The 22,991-nt window shown below is 43.4% G+C and overlaps 1 protein-coding gene across 2 annotated transcripts; it reads left to right on the top strand.

Moving 5' to 3' along the window:
- The first annotated feature begins 6,591 nt into the window (after positions 1–6,591).
- On the top strand, positions 6,592–21,453 carry gatad1 (GATA zinc finger domain containing 1). 2 transcript variants are annotated; one of them, XM_068006388.1, is made up of 6 exons: positions 6,592–6,933; positions 9,353–9,405; positions 9,687–9,732; positions 10,729–10,788; positions 11,573–11,756; positions 20,851–21,453. In XM_068006388.1, exons 1-6 carry the CDS (start codon positions 6,703–6,705, stop codon positions 21,039–21,041), a joined length of 765 nt encoding a protein of 254 aa, XP_067862489.1. In that variant the 5' UTR covers positions 6,592–6,702; the 3' UTR covers positions 21,042–21,453. The 2 variants fall into 2 exon arrangements, with proteins under 2 accessions (XP_067862489.1, XP_067862480.1); XM_068006379.1 differs by lacking the exon at positions 9,687–9,732 and having other exon boundaries at positions 6,593–6,933; positions 9,353–9,478.
- Positions 21,454–22,991: the final 1,538 nt, after the last annotated feature.

Raw genomic sequence — 22,991 nt, 5'->3', positions numbered from 1 at the left:
TGCCATTGGTTTCAGTGAAAACTGTATTTCCTATATTTACTCACTGTCCTTGAAGTATAATTTTCTTTGGTTTAAATGTAATATCATGGAAATGGATAGAGGTTTGAGCAACACAATTGTAAATTAATATTTATAATAAATTCACATTTCTGGAGTTTTTTTTAATAGAAATGGTTAAAGTTTGTTCAACATTATCACGCTTTAATAGAAAATCTGCTGGGCTGCCCTGATTTGACAAGAAGTGGCTACCATGATGAACATAGTGACAAACAAACATTCAAGGTGGATGAGGACAATGATTAATAGCCTGAAGGAGGAGTGAGAACAAAAGGGGTAAAGAACAAGGTGGGGGGGGGGGGCGGGGCGGGGCGGGGAGAAAGGATATTAGCCCTGAACTTTAGGAATTTCTCCAGTTCACCATTCTTTATTCTTCCTCCTATTTTCACTCTTTCCTTAGAGTGCTAACCTTCATTATCTGTTCCTATGTGCTTCAGATGTTTGCCACTATATTCACTCTTGTAGCCAGCCACTTGGCAATCTCGCATATGGCATTTGCTACTGTTTCATGCTTTTATAATGGAAAGCATGTCACAACAGAAAAACCTGATCCAAATGTCAACAATTTATAATGGGAAAACTCTAATTATACATGTTAATATTTCACTGTCATGGTTTGTTAATGAACCAATCAAATTATGATGCTTTTGTAAAAACTTTCTCTGCAACTGAAATTTCTAATGTCTGAAGGACAACAAGAGGAGGCGATTAACATAGATGCATTTAAAGGGAAGCTAGATAAACTCATGAGGCAGAAAGGAATAGAAGGATACGCTGATAGGGTTAGATAAAGTAGGGAGGGAGGAGGCTCATGATGGGCATAAACATTGGCATGGACCTGTTGATCCGAATGGCCTGTTTCTAAGAGCATAAGAAAGAGGAGCAGGAGTGGGCCATACAGCCCCTCAAGCCTACTCTGCCATTCAATAAAATCCTGGCTGATCTATCTCAACTCCCCTTTCCCACCCCATCCCCATTTCCTTTGATTCCCTTAATGCCCAAAAATCTTTTGATCTCAGTCTTGAGTATACTCAACGACTGAGCATCCTCAGCTCTCTGGGGTAGAGAATTCCAAAGATTTACAACCCTCTGAGTGAAGAACTTTTTTCTCATCTCGGTCCTAAATGGCCGACCCCTTTTTTGATACTGTGATCTCTAGTTCTAGAATCTCCAGCAATGAGAAACAGCCTCTCAGCACCTACCCTTTCAACCCCTTTAAAATTTTCTACATTTCCGTGAGATCACCTCTCATTTAAACTCCAGAAAGTATAGGCCATTCTACTCAATCTTTCTTCATAGGACAACCCCCTCACTCCAGGAATCAATCTAGAGAACCTTCATTGCACCCCATCTAAGACAAGTATATCCTTCCTTAGGTAAGGAGACCAAAACTGTACACAGTCCTCCAGGTGTGGTCTAACCGGAGCCCTGTATAATTGCTGCAAGACCTCTTTACTCTTGTACTCCAACCCTTATTGCAAGAAAGGCTAATGTACCATTTGCCTTTGTAATTGCTTGCTGTACCTGCATGTAAACTTTGTGATTCATGTACAAGGACACCCAAATCCCTCTGACTACCAACATTTCTTAGTGTCTCACCTTTTTTAAAAAAAATATTCTGCTTTGCTATTCTTCCTACCAAAGTGGATAATTTCACATTTCCCCACATTATACTCCATCTCACCCACTCATTTAACCTGTCTATATCCCTTTGCAGCCTCTTTGTGTCCTCCTCACAGCTTACTTTCCCACCTAGCTTTGTATCGTCAGCAAACTTGGATACATTACACTCTGTCCCCTCGTCTAAGTGATTGATATATATTGTAAACAGCTGAGGCCCAACCAATGATCCTTGTGGCACCCTACCAGTTACAACCTGCCAGTCTGAAAATGACCTGTTTATTCATACTGTTTTCTGTCCATTAACCAATCCTCATTCCACGCTAATATATTACCCCTAATCTCATGAGCCGTAATTTTGTGTAACAACTTTGTGTGGCACTTAACAAATGCCTTTTTGAAAATCCAAATATTCTACATCCACTGGTTTCCCCCTTATCTACCCTGCTAGTTACACCCTCAAAAAATTCTCATAGATTTGTCAAACACTATTACCCTTTCATAAAACTGTACTGACTCTGCCTATTAATATTATGATTTTCTAAGTGCCCTGTTACTATGTCCTTAATAATGGATTCTAGCATTTTCCATACTACTGATGTAAGACTAACTGGCTTATAGTTCCCTGTTTTCTCTCCCTCCATTCTTGAACAGCGGTGTTACATTTGCTAGCTTCCAATCCATGGGATGGTTTTAGAATCTAGGGAATTCTGGAAGATCATAACCAATGCATCCACTATCTCTGCAGCCACCTCTTTTAGAACTCTAGGATATAGGCCATCAGATCCAGGGGATTTGTTGGCTTTTAGTCCCACTAATTTCTCCAGTACTTTTTCTTTACCAGCCTGAATTGCTTTAAGTTCCTCATTCTCACTAGACCCTTGGTTCCCCACTATTTCCGGTACATTTTTTGTGTCTACTGTGAAGACAGATACAAAATATTTGTTTAATGTCTCTGCCATTTCCTTATTCCCTGTTATAATTTCACCTGTCTTTGCCTCCAAGGGATCCATGTTTACTTTTGCTAATCTCTTCCTTTTTTCATACTGTGCTGTGCAATCTATGTAATTCTATGTAAATTGTATTTAGATAACTCCTTTAACATAGGAAAATGTCCCAAGATGCTTCACAGAAGTGTAATCAGACAAAAATTAGCACAAAGGAGGAGCTATTAGGAGGGGTGACTAAAAGCTTGGTCAAAAAGGTGTAGTTGTTTGAGAATCTTAAAAGTGGGGAGAACAGTGAAGAGGTTTAAGGAGGGAATTCTAGAGCTCAGGCCTTAGATTGTCAAAGGCATGGTAGCCAATGCTGGGGCGAAGGGAGTGGGTGATGCATACGAGACCGGAGTTGGAGGAATGATGTGGAGATGCCGGTGATGGACTGGGGTTGACAATTGTAAACAATTTTACAACACCAAGTTATAGTCCAACAAATTTATTTTAAATTTCACAAGCTTTCGGAGGCTTCCTCCTTCCTCAGGTCAATGTTGTGGAAATGAAATCTTCGAATCCTACGCATTTATAAATCACAGAACAATGCCTGGTGATTACTGCCCGTTGCCAAGGCAATCACACTGAGCAGACAAAGAGGTGTCACCTACAAGGCCACCGAATATACAAACCCCCCCCCCCAAAAAAAAAGAGGGGCAGAGACATAGACATCCGGAAGGAAGACAGCAAATGACCCGTTATATTAAAAACAGATAACATTTGTTCGCTGGTGGGGTTACGTGTAGCGTGACATGAACCCAAGATCCCGGTTGAGGCCGTCCTCATGGGTGCGGAACTTGGCTATCAATTTCTGCTCGACGATTTTGCGTTGTCGTGTGTCTCGAAGGCCGCCTTGGAGTATGCTTACCCGAAGGTCCCGCAGAGTTCTCTCAGGATTGTGGAACTGCAGAGGTTTACAGAGGTAGGGAGGGACAGGGCCATGAAGGAATTTGAACATGTGGATGAGAATTTTTAAGTTGTGGGACAGGGATCCAATGTAAGCCAGCGAGCACAGGAGTGATTGGTGAACAGGACTTCATGCAGGTTGTGATACCGGCAACAGAGATTTGAATGAACTGCAGTATATGGAGGGTGGAGGATGGGAGGCTGTCCAGGAGACCAGTGGAGTAGTTGAGTCTGAAGATGACAGGCATGTATGAGGATTTTAGCAGCAGATGGTCTGATGCAGAGGCGGAGAAAGGCAATGTAATGGCCTTTGTGGTGAGACTATATGCGGTCAGGAGCTCAGCATGTGGTCAAATACAACGACGAGGTTGCAAGCAGTTGGCTTGAAACTGAGACAGTAGCTGGGGAGAGGGATGGAATCAGTGCCAAGGGTATGGAATTTGTGGTAGGGCCAAATTCAACAGCTTCAGTCTTCCCAATGTTTACCTGGAGGAAATAGCAGCTCATCCAGGACTGGATGTTGGACAAGCAGGCTGACAACACACAGGAAGTGGAGGGGTTGAGCTGGGTATCATCAGCATATGTCAAACTTGATGCCGTGGTTTTGGATGATGTTGGACAGCATGTAGATGAGGAAGAGATGGAGGTCAAGGATAGATCCTTGGGGGACTCAGGTAATGGTGTGGGGACAGTAAGAGTGGGGCCAAGTGAGGGCAACCCACTTAGCTGAACAATGGAGAAGAGTTGGAGAAGGATGGTGTGGTTGAAAGGCTGCAGAGAGGTTGAAAAGGGTGAGGAGAGATAGTGCACCACAGACACAGAGGATATTTTGACTCGGGCAGTTTCAATACTGTGGCAGAGGCTGAAACCTGACTGGAGAGATTCTAACATGGAGTTGCAGGAAAGATTGGCATAGATTTGGGAGGCAACAACACATTCAAGGACTTTGAAGAGAAAAGGAAGGTTGGAGATGGTGTGGTAGTTTGCAAGGACAGAGGGTGAGATTTTTTTGAGGAGTGGGTGATGACATGGTTATGAAAGGGAGTGGGACATTATATAAGGAGAAGGAACTATTTGTAATGTCAGCTAGCATGGGGGCCAGGAATGGAAGTTAGGTGCTCAACAGTTTAGTGGGAATAGGCTTGAGAGAGAGCAGGAGGTAACCAGAGGTTGTGTGTGTGAAAGAGAAGAGAGAACATAAACAGACTATACTGATTACACACCTGAAAGCATATTAAGCTAAGAGACAAAATATCTTTACTCATCCTAATTTGAGTTATTTTTTTAAAAAGTTGAATTTTGAAAGCAAATAAAGCCTTTAGTTACCAAGTGTTTTGTCAATGGTTAGAAAATGTGAACATTCTAATTACAGACACCTATGAGACACTGAAAGAGATAGGAACACACAAAGTTACAGAGATACATTTCCAAAAAAAATCATAAAACACTAAATGTAATGCCTGCAGAGATTTCTTTAAAGAGTTAATTAGATGTCCCCAGAGCTGAGAGGCCCATGTCCTCTCCCTCCCCTCAATGCTGGTAGACACCAGGATTCCACTAGTGAGCCCATCCATGCAATTTTACTAAATTTCAGGTTTTCCCCCTACAGTTCTGCTTAAACCCAGATTCTCCATCCACAGTGATACCAGACCAAAGGATTTCCCTAATTCTGCCAAACCCAGGACCACCCCACTTTGCTATTGTTGTGGGAAATCACCACTCGGAGTCAGACTTGTTCCAGGTAACCATCTCGCTTTTACTCCAACACTATCAAAGTTAAGGGCTAATTTCCTGTGTTTGCAAAGCAAGAGGACCATTTCCCAGTGCAACTAACTCTCACTACCCAGAACTGCTAAATATCAGACATTAACTCCAACTAGTACATTCTTGCTGTGTCGTCTTGGTTTTAAAACTAGTAAGGGATAAATATATATTACATATAAAATAAAGACCACTTATTTACACTTTTCACAAATAATGAGCAGAGTTGTAGAATTCAATTGCCAAAGCATTAGTGAAAATCCTTGAGTGCCATTTAATAAAAATGGAATTTGGCTTATTCAGTCACTATAGCTCAGTGGTCTTCATATGACATAAACATCCCTTGTTTTAGAAACAGCAAATCCTCTGACTTACCCTGGGCAATGCAATGGGAGAGTAGAGGGCCAACGATGGATCCTTGGGAGATTGCACAGGTCACAGTGTGGGGAGAGAAGCCTTTACCAGAGATGCTCTGGATATTAATAGGTAAGTGAGGAGCTGGACCATGGAGGTGGAAGGTGGTGTGGTCAACCATGTTGAAGGCTTCAGAGAGATTGAGGGGGGAATAATGCACTACAGAAAATGTCATTTATGACTTCTGCTGCCTAGGAAGTGGTCATTCATTTGAATGATCCTGTTTTGACAGTCATAGACAACATGCCTGTGACATTCATGGACGGTATAGGGCCACATGGGTACGTGTGTGTGTGAAGACATGAAACATTGATCACAATCTGGGAGTACTAAAATAAAATGATAGAGGAACTACCAAGTGAAAACTTCACAACTTTTCCTGAAACTGCATCAATGCAGGCTGCCTGCCTCTCTCGTCCACGCCTGGGTGGCCCTGGCGAAGGAGCACGCGGTATCCGCCGGTACGCTTGAGGCCTTCAGCGATTGATCGACACCGCAGGCACTGAAGGGCATAGTGAACATCAGACACCAGTAATAATAGTTTATAAGTTTCCTTTTTTTATGGTTTAGTTTATTAGTTGTCCCCCTCTAAAAAGGAGGCACTTTTGTTGAGTTTATTTTGTTTGATGACACTAGGGGGGGGGGAACCCAGTGTCGTCGTCTTAGTTTATTCAGAAAAAAGCATCAATGCACGCTGTTAAAGGTTTGGATTAATTTACATGACATCCTCCTGTTGGGGATTTTGAGCTCGGTGTGAAACAAGCGGCTCACTCCACAGTTCGAGGCTGGGTGTGATGGGCGTCGCTCGCCTGCCCGTCCGCTAGGGGCCGCTGCCGAGGCCGAGGTTCACCTTGCCTTTATTTGGGGGAGAAGGGCCTGGGGTCCGGGTATCGATCGGGGTCCGGGGTCCGGCCGTGTGTCCTTTCCGATCGGGTTAGTCGGTGGAGGTCTGAAGATGCCGCTGGGTTTGAAGCCGTCCTGCAGCCTGTGCAAGGCCAACTCCTCGGCCATGTGGAGGAAGAGCAGCCAGGGCGAGATCGTCTGCAACAACTGCGCTGGGAAAAGCCCCGGCCCCGGCCCCGGGACCGGACTTGGGCTTGGGCCCGGCTCCGGCTCCGGCTCCGGCCCGGCCTCGGGGCCTGGAGCAGCACCGGCCGCGCAGCAGAGCAACGGCGGTGGGAAGCAGGTAAAGCGAGCGAGCGAGCGAGGGAGGGGAGGAAGCTCAGCTGTAACTCGCCGGCCCAGGCCGACTCCCTGCGGGCCCTCACTCCAGATATTGCCCGGGGCCGAGTGAGGGCCCGCGGAGAGCGGTCAGGTGTCGCGCTCGGTTGTCTCTGGAAACAGGGAGCCGGACAAGGGCCGGGCGGGGAGACTGAAGGCACCGGGAAGAGACCCTGGGACAGTTTCTGCTGCAGCAGAGAGACTGAGGAGATTTAATAGAGGCTTGTGATGAAGTGAATAAGGGAGGAGTATCTCCTCTGGTTAGGGAGTCATCAATTTAAAATTGTCACTGAGAGTGAGGAGAGAGTTCAGGAAAAATGTCTTTACCTGGAGGATTGCTGGAGCATGGAATGGAGCCAGAGACCAGGCCATCTTTTAAGGGGAAAAATGGATAAACATTTGAAGCAGATTATTCTGCTTCCAGGTTTATTTCTTAAAAGTGCACTGAGGATATTCATAAAATGATGGCAGTTTTGAGGGTTGCTGCATTCTACAGCGTAGGTTGAATTAGTTCTGTCTAATCTTGACCCTTGGCATTCCTTAACATTAATGGGAATATATGGAACCGTGATATTGGCATGCAGCAGTTTGCTTTTGTAAATGTTTACAGTCTGTGAATGTAACTCCTCTATTCAAGAAAGGGGGGACTGAAAGCAGGAAACTACAGGCCAGTTAGCTTAACATCTGTCATAGGGAAAATGCTAGAATCTATTATTAAGGAGGTTATAGCAGGGCATTTAGAAAATCTCAATGCAATCAGGCAGAGTGAAAGGGAAATCGTGTTTGACTAATTTATTAGAGTTCTTTGAGGAAGTAACAAGCAATGTGGATAAAGGGGATCCTGTGGCTGTGGTGTACTTGGATTTCCAGAAGGCTTTTGACAAAGTGTGTGATAACAGGACACTTAGAAAATATCAACGTGATTAGACAAAGTCAATATGGATTTATGAAGGGGAAATCATGTTTGACAAACCTACTGGAATTTTTTGAGGATGTAACTGGTAGAATAGATAAGGGAGAACCAGTGGATAGGTGTATTTGGATTTTTAGAAGGCCTTTGATAAAGTCCCACATAAGAGGTTAATGTGCAAAGATAAAGCACGTGGGACTGGAGGTAATATACTGGCATGGATTGAAAATTGGTTAACAGGCAGGAAACAGAAAGTAGGAATAAATGGGTCTATTTCGGGGTGGCAGGCAGTGACTAGTGGGGTACCGCAAGGATCAGTGCTTTGGCCCCAGCTATTCACAATGATTTGGCTGAGGGAACCAAATGTAATATTTTCAAGTTTGCTGACGACACAAAACTAGGTGGGATCGTGAGTTGTGAGGAGGATGCAAAGAGGCTCCAAGGCGATTTAGGTAAGTTGAGTGAGTGGGCAAATACATGGCAGATGGAGTATAATATGGATAAATGTGAAGTTATCCACTTTGGAAGGAAAAACAGAAAGGCAGAGTATTATTTAAATGGTGATAGATTGGGAAATGTTGTTGTACAAAGGGACCTGGGTGTCCTTGTACACCAGTCACTGAAAGCAATCATGCAGGTGCAGCAAGCAGTTAGGAAGGCAAATGGTATGTTGGCCTTCATTGCAAGAGGATTTGAGTACAGGAGCAAGGATGTCTTACTGCAGTTATACAGGGCCTTGGTGAGACCTCACCTGGAGTATTGTGTGCAGTTTTGGTGTCCTTACCTAAGAAAGGATATACTTGCCATAGAGGGAGTGCAGCGAAGGTTCACCAGATTGATTCCTGGGATGGCAGGACTGTCATATGAGGAGAGTTCGGGTCGACTCGGCCTGTGTTCACTCGAGTTTAGAAGAATGAGAGGGATCTCATTGAAACGTATAAAATTCTGACAGGGCTAGACAGACTGGATGCAGGGAGGATGTTTCCCCTGGCTGTGACCTTACCCAATAGCCTGTCGAGGGACCTCTATCATGTGGTGATGTGCCTTGCATTTCACCCTATTTTGTTTCTTTTGAGAGCCACCTTGTTAGTATTTCTGTGTAATCGATTTTGCTGAGTTCACTCTAGAACTGCTTTCAGCAGGGAACTTGAGCTATATTGGTGTTTCTGTAACTGAGTTTCCTGAGCTCTGTATTAATGGGACAGATGAGACTAATGACAAATTTCCTCTGGATAACAGCGGGTGAACTCAAGTTTGGAGAAGCCCCTTTCACCAACTGAACCCCCAGGTATTCTGTTTAATTGGCAGGTTTTATTAACTGTGCTGGGCTGTCTTCATTATTTTGTTGAAGTATGTTATTTAGTAATGCATACCCAAAATGTATTAATATTGAAATAACTGTGAATGAAGTCTTGGCAGTACTGTTTGAGTGCTTCATTTAACTTGTTTAATTTCTTTTTTTGTGTTTTGACAGGCAAAGCAAGAAATTCACAGGCGGTCTGCAAGGTTACGGAACACAAAATACAGGTCTATGCCTCCCACTGAAAAAAAAGTTTCTACTAAAGGAAAGGGCCGTAGGCATATATTCAAATTAAAAAACGTAAGGCGGTTCGAAGATACAATTTTTGATTATTTAAAGCCATGGGGGAAGAAAAAATTTGTTGAGTCAATAGTGCAGTTAACCTAGGCCTACATTATACAATCTGGCCATGGTGTTGTGCATTATATAATTTTTCAATCTTTGTAGGGACTTTTCTCGTGTAGCAGTCTGTTATTAATTGTTGACGCCTTATTTTTGTTCTTTAAAGTAAATCTCCATCCCGAATTGCTGATGGGAATCTTTTTTGCATTCTGGTAAGTAATGGATCCCTTATTAAAATTAGAACTTAAAAGGACCAGGATGTATGTAAAGAACAATTTTGTCTGTATCTGTTCCTGTGATTCATTAAAATCTCTCTTTTTAACGAAAATCTTCAGAAATGAATGCAGTGCAGTGCGAACCTGCTATGTCGACCCTTGTGCCATGACAGCAACAGGTTTTTGAAAGGGCTGTTCTCGGAACTGAACCCGCTAGAAAATTCTCAAGGGAGGGCAGTTCCTACCCTTAAATATTTGGCATTATTGTTAGGAGTATATTCCACCCCTTGTTTCTCATGGACTGTTTGACATGATACAGTGGGTTACATCTAAGTCATGCTGCCATGTTCAATCTGTGACATCATCTAGTGGGACAGTTCGTATAAAAAGAACATGACAATATAATTTCAGCAATGTGAAGTTTAGTTGACTTTGAATTGGAACATTTTAATACTGGCTTTTAATAAGGGACCTATTGGCTGTCCAGAATTGTGAAAGAAAAATGTTAGATATTGGATTTCGTATGGTACTGTATATACTTGCACATAAGACTAGAAATTTAGGTCACTATTTGGTGGTTGAAAGTAGGGTCATCTTGCACGTCATTGTGATGGATGGTCCTATGACTCAGTGTGGGGTGCACACTTGTTTGCTCCTAGAATAATTTCACTCCTGTTTTGGACTCTTCAATGTCATTTCCCAGTCTTCAGCTCCCAGCCTTCCAATACCTTGTCTCCAATTCCCATTCCCCATCTGTGCATAGCTCGCTGCATGGAACAGCCAGTGTGAATTAAAATCAAATTTCCTGCTCCAAGGGTCACCATGATTGATCAAGTGTCTTATACACTGGCATGGATTTTGTTTAAGTTTTTTGGCTGCAACCTTATATGCAAGTATATTTGATACCTGCCTTGAATTTAGAATAGTATTTCAAATATGAGTTTGGAATAGTCTGAATTTTCAAATAACAGAGTATGCTGTGGTATTTTTCAGCCAATTAAAGCACCAGAATCCGTGTCTACAATAATCACATCTGAATCCATTTTCTACGGGGTAAGAATTTCTCTGCAATATGTAATTTCATTTTATAATCTCTATAAGGAAAGCGTCTACTGTAGTGAACACTTCAGTCTTAGTTTGAAGAGATTATTTACATGAATGTTACATATAATTGCTAGAGTATGGTTCTTTTGACAACTTATTACTTCAGTAACCTTAAAATACTTTGGAATTTAGTCTGATTTGAGATGTAACTGGGTTCTTTTCACAAATGAACATTCTAGAAACTGTATCCCTCCCCGTTACCTTGAGCATCAGTTTATCCTACACATATCTTACAAAGGCATGTCCTGTTAGGAATTTTAGGGTGGGGGTTCCCCCTCCCCCAATTTTCTGTTCTTTATTCTTAATGCACTGACGCAAGGTGGATGTGGTTCCACAGATTCTGGCCAGCCAGTCTTCACGTGTAACCTGACACCTGGTAGTGCAGTGCGTTTGATCGAGAAGTGGCATCACAACCAAACTAGATCCTGTCCTCATGATATCCACTTGAGTGCATTTTCAAACAGGAGTCACTGAATAGTGATCAAGAACAAGAATCCTGGCTTATTTCCCCCCAGGGGCACCAAGCCCAATTGTACTGCCAATACTACAGCCCCAGCCAAGATCAACTGACATAGCACAAACCTGTGATCACACCCAGGACCTGTTGAGAATATGTGGCTCCCCAGTGCATTTGCCCACTGAGCCATTATTGGCTTAGCTGGGGATTTTCAGCAGCTTTACGGTTTGCAAGTTTATTTTACTTAAAGGTGAATGCTCTTTCAATGTGCTTTAGGGTATATATTACCAAGTTGGAGATATAGTCTCCGTAGTGGATGAGGATGATGAAAAGATTTACTATGCTCAGATCCGAGGATTTGTGCAGGATCAGTACTGCGAGAAGAGTGCAGTGATTACATGGCTTATCCCAACTCAGGCAAGCTCCAAAGACCAGTTTGATGCAGCAACTTATATACTTGGTATGTATTAAGCTGTTTATGCCTATAGTGGGAAGCTTGCCCATTAGTACAAATAATTAAAATATTGTGCCAGAGCAATATTTTTCACTGAGAACATTTCCAAGCAGGGCATCGATAAACTTGACTCACCAAGAGACATGCTGTATATTAAAGGAGAAGGTGCCTCCCTAGCCATTTTCCAACTTGAATGCAAATGTGAGGATTGGATTTGGGATGTACTTGTTAAGAGTGGGCACTTCAACTTGTGGTCATTGGGATGCCCAATTTTTAAAAGCTGCGGATCCCAAATTGTTCACTTCATCACTTGTTTTCAAATCCCTCCATGGCCTCGCCTCTCCCTATCTCTGAAACCTCCTCCAGCCCTACAATCCTCTGAGATCTCAGCGCTCCTAGAGGAGGTACTAGAAAGGATGGCTATGCTTAAAGTAGATAAGTTACCTGGTCTGGGTGGGATGCATCCTAAGTTGCTGAGGGAAGGTGTTGGCCATAAATCTTCCAATCCTCCTTAGATATGGGGGTGATGCCAGAGGACTGGAGAATTACAAATGTTGCACCCTTGTTCATAAAAGGGTGTAAGGATAAACCCGGCAACTACAGACCAGTCAGTTTAACTTCAGTGGTGGGGAAGCTTTTAGAAACGATAATCCGGGACAAAATTAAGTCACTTGGGCAAGTGTGGATTAATAAAGGAAAGCCAGCACGGATTTGTTAAAGGCAAATCGTGTTTAACTTGATTGAGTTTTTTGATGAGGTAACAGAGAGGGTTGATGAGGGCAATGCGGTTGATGTGTATATGGACTTTCAAAAGGTGTTTGATAAAGTGCCACATAATAGGCTTGTCAGGAAGATTGAAGCCGTGGAATAAAAGGGGCAGTGGCAGCATGGATAAGAAATTGGCTAAGTGACAGGAAACGGAGAGTAGTGGTGAACAGTTGTTTTTCGGACTGGAGGAAGGTATACAGTGGTGTTCCCCAGGGGTTGGTACTAGGACTACTGCTTTTTTTGATATATATTAATGAATTGGACTTGGGTGTACAGGGCACAATTTCAAAATTTGAAGATGACACAAAACTTGGAAGTGTAGTAAACAGTGAGGAGGATAGTAATAGACTTCAAGAGAACATAGACAGACTGGTGGAATTGGCGGACACATGGCAGATGAAATTTAATGGAGAGAAGTGCGCTTTATAAATAGAGGCATAGAGTACAAAAGCACTCTCTAGAGGCATAGACTAGAAAACACTTCAACATAACATGTTGAAGTTATGTTGAACCTTTATAAAACACTAGTTCGGCCAGAACTGGAGTATTGTGTCCAATTCTGGGCACTGCACTTCAGGAAGGATGTCAAGACCTTAGAGAAGGTGCAGAAAAGATTTGCTAGAATGGGACGAGGGACTTCAGTTATATGGATAGACTGGAGAAGCTGGTATTGTTCTCCTTAAATCAGAGAAGGTTGAGAGGAGATTTGATAGAAGTGTTCAAAATCATGACTGGTTTAGATAAAGAGAAACTGTTCCTATTGGTGGAAGGATCGAGAAACAGAGGGACAGATTTAAGGTGATTGGCAAAAGATCCAAAGGCGATGAGAGGAAAATCTTTTTTACACAGCGAGTGGTTATGATCTGGAATGCGCTGCCTGAAAGGGTGGTGGATGCAGATTCAATCGTGGCTTTCAGAAAGGAATTGGATAAATATTTGAAGGGCAAAAAATTTTCAGGGCTACGGAGAAAGAGCCAGGGAATGGGACTAACTGGATTGCTCTTGCAAAGAGCTAGCATGGGCTCGATGGGCCGTATGGCGTCCTTCTGTGCTATAACGATTCTATGATTCCTCCAATTCTGGCCTGTTGCACATCTCCGATTTTAATCGCTCCACCATTGGCCGTGCCTTCAGCTGCCTAAGACCTAAGCTCTGGAATTCCCTCCCTAAACCTCTCCGCCCCTCTACCTCTCTCTCCTCCTTTAAGATGCTCCTTAAAACCCACCTCTGTGACCAAATGTTTGGTCACCTGCCCTAATATCTCCTTACATGGCTCAGTGTCATATTTTGTTTGATAACGCTTCTGTGAAGCGCTTGGGAACATTTTACTACATTAAAGGCGCTATATAAATGCAAGTTGTTGTTGTTACAGTTCTCTGCAGCCTCTGATTTCCTTGTTTACTTGCTTGAGCTGTTATTCATACTAGCATTAGTACATTTTCCCCTTGTACTGTTACAAATCATGTCACTCTTCCAATTTGCTTTCTCTTTAATTACTTTTTCCCCCTCTTGAGTAATTACTCTCCTCTCCTGAAGCTGTCAGCTCCTTGCTGGGATATATTTCTAAGGGCACTGCTAACCCTCTGACAACTTGTAAAGTGCCAACAAGTGGTTAACATTCACCAACTATGTTGGTGCACCCTGGCTGCAATCAGCTAACTTGGCACAAACCTGGCATTAAATACAGTACCTTCTGATTGTTGTGATGTAGCTACTGGCTGAATGAACTCATTGAACCCATCTGCAAGCTTCTCTAATTAGCTTAATAGATCTGTCTTTGTGAAATATTCTCTACCCTCTTGCTTTCATCTTTTGTCACTATTCTGTTCACAGATCTTTTCTATGGTGTTAGTAATAATGTCAGTATTTTCACCAGCTTCATAGTGGTTGGTTTCTAATGCTTTTTGTATTAAAACTTAGAAGGTTATTTTTCTACGTTTTATCCATATGTGATCCTTGATTCTAAACAACATTTGAGCAATCATTAATAGAAACAATTGTTATGATATATGTACTATATGCAATTTAAAACGCCATGGGGAAAGGGGTTATCGTTAATGCATACTGCTGAATTTCAATCGCCAAGATGAAAGCATCACAGTAACTCAGTTTGTTTATGGAAACCATTGTTTAAATTTGACTAATGGCATTAGCGTGAGCACACTTTTTTTCTTTTCAATATGTTTCCAGGATGAATGTTACTCATATTTGGATTTCTTCTCTGCTGCTCATTTAATTTTACCCATAATATTGTTTCAATAAGCATACTGTGAATTAAGGAGCATAAAACCAATTTGGTTGAAATGTGGATTTTTTTTTTCAACAAAATAAAGCTACTGGACGAAGGTACTGAGTGGAACCTAGGTACTTTTCCACAGGGGGAGAGTATCAGAGGATAGTTGATCCAGGCTAGCCTGGTAAAGCAACATTCACAAAGGTCGAGGAATAAATCACTTACCTGGCCTTTCATTGCAGAAAATGACAGACGTGTAATTTTTTTCTTTTAAATGAAGGGAAACTAATCACTTCATACAGAATTTAGCATCAGATAAAGGGTTATTGAATAGGAACATAGGAACAGGAGTAGGCCATTCAGCCCCTCGTGCCTGCTCCGTCATTTGATAAGATCATGGCTGATCTGTGATCTAACTCCATATACCTGCCTTTGGCCCATATCCCTTAATACCTTTGGTTGCCAAAAAGCTATCTATCTCAGATTTAAATTTAGCAATTGAGCTAGTATCAATTGCCGTTTGCGGAAGAGAGTTCCAAACTTCTACCACCCTTTGTGTGTAGAAATGTTTTCTAATCTCGCTCCTGAAAGGTCTGGCTCTAATTTTTAGACTGTGCCCCCTACTCCTAAAATCCCCAACCAGCGGAAATAGTTTCTCTCTATCCACCCTATCTGTTCCCCTTAATATCTTATAAACTTCGATCAGATCACCCCTTAACCTTCGAAACTCCAGAGAATACAACCCCAATTTGTGTAATCTTTCCTCGTAACTTAACCCTTGAAGTCCGGGTATCATTCTAGTAAACCTACGCTGCACTCCCTCCAAAGTCAATATGTCCTTCCGAAGGTGCGGTGCCCAGAACTGCTCACAGTACTCCAGGTGCGGTCTAACCAGGGTTTTGTATAGCTGCAGCATAACTTCTGCCCCCTTGTACTCCAGTCCTCTAGATATAAAGGCCAGCATTCCATTAGCCTTCTTGATTATTTTCTGCACCTGTTCATGACACTTCAATGATCTATGTACCTGAACCCCTAAGTCCCTTTGGATATCCACTGTTTTTAACTTTTTACCATTTAGAAAGTACCCTGTTCTATCCTTTTTTGATCCAAAGTGGATGACCTCACATTTGCCTACATTGAATTCCATTTGCCACAGTTTTGTCCATTCACCTAATCTGTCAATATCGCTTTGTAATTTTATGTTTTCATCTACACTACTTACAATGCCACCAATCTTTGTGTCATCGGCAAACTTAGATATGATACTTTCTATGCCTTCATCTAAGTCGTTAATAAATATTGTGAATACTTGACAAGAATAAATGCAATTGACAAGAATTTCCCTGACAATGATCAATGAAGGCACCATATGCTGTGTATTAAATCATTCAGACCAGGAGATCCCAGATTCAATTGCTGATCCATGCTAAATTAGCTAATCAGAGCTAAACATCAATTGGGCCTTGTTGCCTGGGCTAGGGTAGAGAAAGGCTGAAAACTGCATGTGTGGACATTAAGTAAAGACAGGAGGCTTGAATGCAATTGTTCTGCAGTGGAGTAGCTTACCAACACTGGAGGGCTGCTAGCGTCTCTGGAACTACATCCCAACAAGAGTCAGCAGTTACAGGGGACTGATTCAAAACTAATATAGCACCAGATGCTGAATCCAACATGGATCCGGGCTAATCTAAAATGGAGTTCTCTTCTATCACTATACTGATCTTGAAGTAAGCAGTCCAAGATGAAAAATATAAAAGGGCAGTTTGCTGGCATAGCAGCATTGACATAGAATGTCATAGAAAGAAATTGTTTCACATCAGCAACTAATTCAGCATCTGTTATTTTTGTGCATCATGGCCCTCCAAAACGGTATTCTGTAATGGCTGTAATTTTTTTTTATTCGTTCATGGGATGTGGGTGTCGCTGGCAAGGCCGGCATTTATTGCCCATCCCTAATTGCCCTTGAAGGTGGTGGTGAACCGCTGCAGTCCGTGTGGTGAAGGTTCTCCCACAGTGCTGTTAGGAAGGGAGTTCCAGGATTTTGACCCAGCGACAATGAAGGAACGGCGATATATTTCCAAGTCGGGATGGTGTGTGACTTGGAGGGTTACGCGTGCAGCTGGTGTTGTTCCCATGTGCCTGCTGCCCTTGTCCTTCTAGGTGGTAGAGGTCGTGGGTTTGGGAGGTGATGTCGAAGAAGCCTTGGCGAGTTGCTGCAGTGCATCCTGTGGATGGTACACACTACAGCCACGTTCCGCCGGTGGTGAAGGGAGTGAATGTTTAGGGTGGTGGATGGGGTACCAATCAAGCGGGCTGGTTTGTCCTAGATGGTGTCTAGCTTCTTGAGTGTTGTTGGAGCTGCACTCATCCAGACAAGTGGAGAGTATTCCATCACACTCCTGACTTGTGCCTTGTAGATGGTGGAAAGGCTTTGGGGAGTCAGGAGGTGAGTCACTCGCTGCAGAATACCCAGCCTCTGACCTGCTCTTGGAGCCACAGTATTTATTTGGCTGGTCCAGTTAAGTTTCTGGTCAGTGGTGACCCCCAGGATGTTGATGGTGGGGGATTTGGCGATCGTAATGCTGTTGAATGTCAAGGGGAGGTGGTTAGACTCTCTCTTGTTGGAGATGGTCATTGCCTGGCGCAAATGTTACTTGCCACTTATCAGCCCAAGCCTGGATGTTGTCCAGGTCACGCTGCACGTGGGCACGGACTGCTTCATTATCTGAGGGGTTGTGAGTGGAACTGAACACTGTGCAATCATCAGCGAGCATCCCCATTTCTGATTTTATGATGGAGGGAAGGTCATTGATGAAGCAGCTGAAGATGGTTGGGCCAAGGACATTGCCCTGAGGAACTCTTGCAGCAATGTCCTCGGGCTGAGATGATTGGCCTCCAACAACCACTACCATCTTCCTTTGAGCTAGGGTTGTCTCCAGCCACTGGAGAGTATTCCCCCAGATTCCCATTGACTTCAATTTTACTAGGGCTCCTTGGTGCCACACTCGGTCAAATGTTGCCTTGATGTCAAGGGCAGTCACTCTCACCTCACTTCTGGAATTCAGCTCTTTTGTCCATGTTTGGACCAAGGCTGTAATGAGGTCTGGAGCCGAGTGGTCCTGGCAGAACCCAAACTGAGCATCAGTGAGCAGGTTATTGGTGAGTAAGTGCCGCTTGATAGCACTGTCGCGACACCTTCCATCACTTTGCTGATGATTGAGAGTAGACTGATGGGGCGGTAATTGGCCAGATTGGATTTGTCCTGCTTTTTATGGACAGGGCATACCTGGGCAATTTTCCACTTTGTCAGGTAGATGCCAGTGTTGTAGCTGTACTGGAACAGTTTGGCTAGAGGCGAGGCTAGTTCTGGAGCACACATCTTTAGCACTACAGCCGGGATGTTGTCGGGGCCCATAGCCTTTGTTGTATCCAGTGCACTCAGCCGTTTCTTGATAACACTTGGAGTGAATCGAATTGGCTGAAGACTGGCTTCTGTGATGGTGGGGATATCGGGAGGAGGCCGAGATGGATCATCCACTCGGCACTTCTGGCCGAAGATGGTTGCAAACGCTTTAGCCTTGTCTTTTGCACTCACAAGCTGGACTCTGACATCATTGAGGATGGGGATGTTCACGGGGCCACCTCCTCCCATTAGTTGTTTAATTGTACACCACCATTCACGACTGGATGTGGCAGGATTGCAGAGCTTTGATCTGATCCGTTGGTTGTGGAATCGCATAGCTCTGTCTATAGCATGTTGCTTCCGTTGTTTAGCATGCATGTAGTCCTGAGTTGTAGCTTCACCACGTTGGCACCTCATTTTTAGGTACACCTAGTGCTGCTCCTGGCATGCTCTTCTATACTCCTCATTGATCCAGGGTTGATCCTCTGACTCGTTGGTAATGGTAGAGTGAGGAATATGCCAGGCCATGAGGTTATAGATTGTGCTGGAATACAATTCTGCTGTTACTGATGGCCTACAGCGCCTCATGGATACCCAGTTTTGAGCTGCTAGATCTGTTCTGAATTTATCCCATTTAGTACGGTGATAGTGCCACACAACACGTTGGATGGTGTTCTCCGTGTGGAGATGGGACTATGCGGTGGTCACGCGTACCAATACTGTCATGGACAGATGCATCTGCAACAGTTAGATGGGTGAGGACGAGGTCAAGTAGGTTTTTCCCTCGTGTTGGTTCGCTCACCACCTGCCGCTGGCCCAGTCTGGCAGTTATGTTCTTCAGGACTCGGTCAGTAGTGGTGCTACCGAGCCACTCTTGGTGATGGACATTGAAGTCCCCACCCAGAGTACATTCTGTGCCCTTGCCATCCTCAGTGCTTCCTCCAAGTGGTGCTCAACATGGAGGAGGACTGATTCATCAGCTGAGGGAAGGCGGTAGGTGGTAATCAGCAGAAGGTTTCCTTGCCCATGTTCGACTGATGGGAATCAGGGGGAAAACTCTCCAGTGGCTGGAGTCATACCTAGCACAAAGGAAGATCGTAGTGGTTGTTGGAGGCCAATCATCTCAGCCCTAGGACATTGCTGCAGGAGTTCCTCAAGGCAGTGTCCTAGGCCCAACCATCTTCAGCTGCTTCATCAATGACCTTCCCTCCATCATAAGGTCAGAAATGGGGATGTTCGCTGATGCTTGCACAGTGTTCAGTTCCATTTGCAACCCCTTAGATAATGAAGCAGTCCAAGCCCGCATGCAGCAAGACCTGGACAACAGCCAGGCTTGGGCTGATAAGTGGCAAGTAACATTTGCGCCAGGCAAGTGCCAGGCAATGACCATCTCCAACAAGAGAGAGTCTAACCACCTCCCCTTGACATTCAACGGCATTAACATCGTCGAATCCCCCACCAGGAACATCCTGGGGGTCACCATTGACCAGAAACTTAACTGGACCAACGTATAAATACTATGGCTACAAGAGCAGGTCAGAGGCTGGGTATTCTGTGGCGAGTGACTCTCCTCCTGACTCCCCAAAGCCTTTCCACCATCTACAAGGCACAAGTCAGGAGTGTGATGGAATACTCTCCACTTGCCTGGATGAGTGCAGCTCCAACAACACTCGAGAAGCTCGACACCATCCAGGACAAAGCAGCCTGCTTGATTGGCACCCCATCTACCACCCTAAACATTCACTCCCTTCACCGGCGCACAGTGGCTGCAGTGTGTCCCATCCACAGGATGCACTGCAGAAACTCGCCAAGATTTCTTCAACAGCACCTCCCAAACCCGCGACCTCTACCACCTAGAAAGGACAAGGGCAGCAGGTACATGGGAACAACACCACCTGCACGTTCCCCTCCAAGTCACACACCATCCCGACTTGGAAATATATTGCCGTTCCTTCATCGTTGCTGGGTCAAAATCCTGGCACTCCCTTCCTAACAGCACTGTGGGAGAACCTTCACCACACGGACTGCAGCGTTCAAGAAGGCGGCTCACCACCACCTTCTCAAGGGCAATAAATGCCGGCCTTGCCAACGATGCCCACATCCCATGAACGAATAAAAACAAAACCTGATGCCATGAGATTTCATGGGTTCCGGAGTCAATGTTGAGGACTCCCAGGGCCACTCCCTCCTGACTGTATATCACTGTACCGCCACCTCTGGTGGGTCTGTCCTGCCGGTGGGACAGGACATACCCAGGGAAGAGTCTGGGATGCTGGCTGAAAGATATGATTCTGTGAGTGTGGCTATGTCAGGTTGTTGCTTGATTAGTCTGTGGGACAGCTCTCCCAATTTTGGCACCAGTCCACAGATGTTAATGAGGAGGACTTTGCAGGGTCGACTGGGTTTGGTTTGCCTTGTTGTGTCCGGTGCCGTGTGGTCCGTTTGGTTTTATTCTTATTATGACTTTTTGTAGCGAGATTGTACAACTGAATGGCTTGCTAGGCCAACCCTAATATACGAGGCAAAAATTTGGATGTAAAAGTAATTTATAAATTGGGTATGTTTTTAAAACCTTTTTAAACTGACTGATCTCCTGTTAAGGGTCACATGCATTCTTTGAGCTTTCCTTTGAGTGTTCAGTTGTGGTTGGAAAATATGTCCATAGGTTTTATAACAAAATTTCACTTTAACTTCAGGACCTGAGGAAGACCTACCGAGAAAAATGGAGCATTTCGAGTTTATCTGTCATGCCCCTTCTGAATACTTCAAATCACGATCTACTCCATTTCCAGTTATTCCAACCAGGCCTGAGAAGGGGTATATCTGGACCCGTGTTGGACCAACACCTGCAATAACAGTGAAAGAATCAACAGCAAACAGTTTATAAAATGAGTTCATATTTATGCAGAATATCTAAATCTTAGCCTGATTAAAAGGCGAGCTGTTGTTGACTATTTTAACATGGTTTCAAAATTATATTGATCTGAGGTCCATGACCTCCAAAAAATGTCAGACAGGTTTTGTGAAATTTAGTAGGGCAAAACCAATTTTTTGGCACGAGGCTGCTGGAACATCTGCAGAACTTATTAGTGCCCTTTAGCAACATAAATTAAGTACTGCATCTGTATATTACGAAGCATATTCTGTGGACCTGTACGTTGTGCCACTTTTAGATCCAAGTAAGTAAGCGGACCAAAAAATCTCTCAACCTGCAATATACAAATTTGCAGATGGTATTGTTATGAATCTAGTTTTGTATATAAACAAAATAAAATGTGAGTATTGCAAATTAAATTAAAGGTTTGGATTTTTATTTTAACTGTATTTAGAAATTACTATAAACCAACTATCTTCTTAGAAAAAAAAATATTGTGCCGTTTTCTTGATTGAACTTATGTCAGGTCCAAATAGGATGATAAAGCTTTTCAATTGTGAGATTTTCTTTAATAAAAGGGATAATTTTACTTAACCAGTAAAGCTTAGCATCTTTTCTTGAGGATGCTATGAAGAGGATGGGGAATTATAGGTTTTATGGAAGGAAAAGGGCCAAATGATCCCTTTCCTCTTACCTATCTTTGTGAGTATTTAATTTATTTGTACATGGCTCTCTACCTAAATGCTATGCGGTCTGGACAAAAATTGTGACTGTAAGTAATGTGGAAGAAGAGGTGAAGTTGACTGCCATAAAGTCAGAATGCTGTTATAGTAAGCAGTAGAAACAATGTAGATGTAAAACTAGAGGGAGATCACAATTCCAAAAATCTTTGTACCCTGGAGGAGAGAACTTGGCTGCAGCTTTTTATGGACTCTAGAGAAGCTGCAAGAACTGCACATTGTGCTTAGTATAGATAAGGATGTAAAAATTCAAAAACAAAAAAAAATGTCTGCTTCTGACCACTTCCACAATACTGCCCAGCAGTTTTCCCTCTAGTTGCCATGGTTGCAAGGATCTGTTCAAGAAATTCAAAGAAAAATGAATTAAAAGAAAAAAAGCTGCTTGTGCATGCCCAAGCACAATGTGAGCTCAGGATCGCAAGCCAGTTTCAAGAAGATGGAAGGTACTGGGAGCTATAAATAAGCATTCACAGTGTTCACAATATGACAGTTGTACTGCACTCAGACACTGCCAAAGCTTCTAAATGTGCCAAACTTACACTGGAGATACCAATCAGGGCTCAACCATTATGGTAATGGATGAGGAAGGCTCAGAGATGCAACATATTTTATCACTTGACATTACTTTTCACAACAAAACACTTCACTTGCCAACCCATATATGGCAATCCCAGCAGGAGGAGAAGTTAGCACCAGAAACCATCACAGAGGAAACCTTATACCTGTGTTGCAGTCAACAGTATTCCCTTTTTTTTCTCACGGTTATACACCAACCCAAGAGGACATCTGGTAAATCTGCTGCCAGGTCACTGTCAGTGCTATTCTTTAGTCATCCACAAAGAGGTGCAAACAATAACCTGGGATGACATTCTCTCTGATATCCCTTGCGCTGCAGGAAGATACCTAGCATCTAAACAGCAGCATAGCTCAGGTCAAGAATTTGGCAGAGTAGGGAGCAATCAAACCATCACACAACTCTTGGAGCCTAACACGTTATGTATGCTGCCTGAGTCAAAGACTCATTTTAATATATCAAATACAGAATAAAAAAGCATTTTGGAATTAATTCAACTTCATTTTGATTAGTAAATCTGATGACATGGTTACATACAGTAAGTTTTTTTTGTTCTTGGGATGTGGGCGCTGGTGGCAAGGCTGCATTTATTGACTATTACTTGTTGCACTGAGAAGGTGGTGATGAGCCTTCTTGAATTATTGTAGT

The sequence above is a fragment of the Heptranchias perlo genome, chromosome 2 (genome assembly GCF_035084215.1).
Source record: "Heptranchias perlo isolate sHepPer1 chromosome 2, sHepPer1.hap1, whole genome shotgun sequence".
NCBI lineage: Eukaryota > Metazoa > Chordata > Chondrichthyes > Hexanchiformes > Hexanchidae > Heptranchias > Heptranchias perlo.
Note: the sequence above shows the minus strand (reverse complement) of the source record. Positions and strands in the feature narration are given on the sequence as shown.

Coding starts and splice junctions, on each gene's coding strand:
- gatad1 (XM_068006379.1), top strand. CDS start 6,703: ATGCCGCTGGGTTTGAAGCCGTCCTGCAGCCTGTGCAAGGCCAACTCC. Junction 6,934..9,352: donor GCAACGGCGGTGGGAAGCAG/GTAAAGCGAGCG, acceptor GTGTTTTGACAG/GCAAAGCAAGAAATTCACAG. Junction 11,757..20,850: donor TGCAGCAACTTATATACTTG/GTATGTATTAAG, acceptor CTTTAACTTCAG/GACCTGAGGAAGACCTACCG.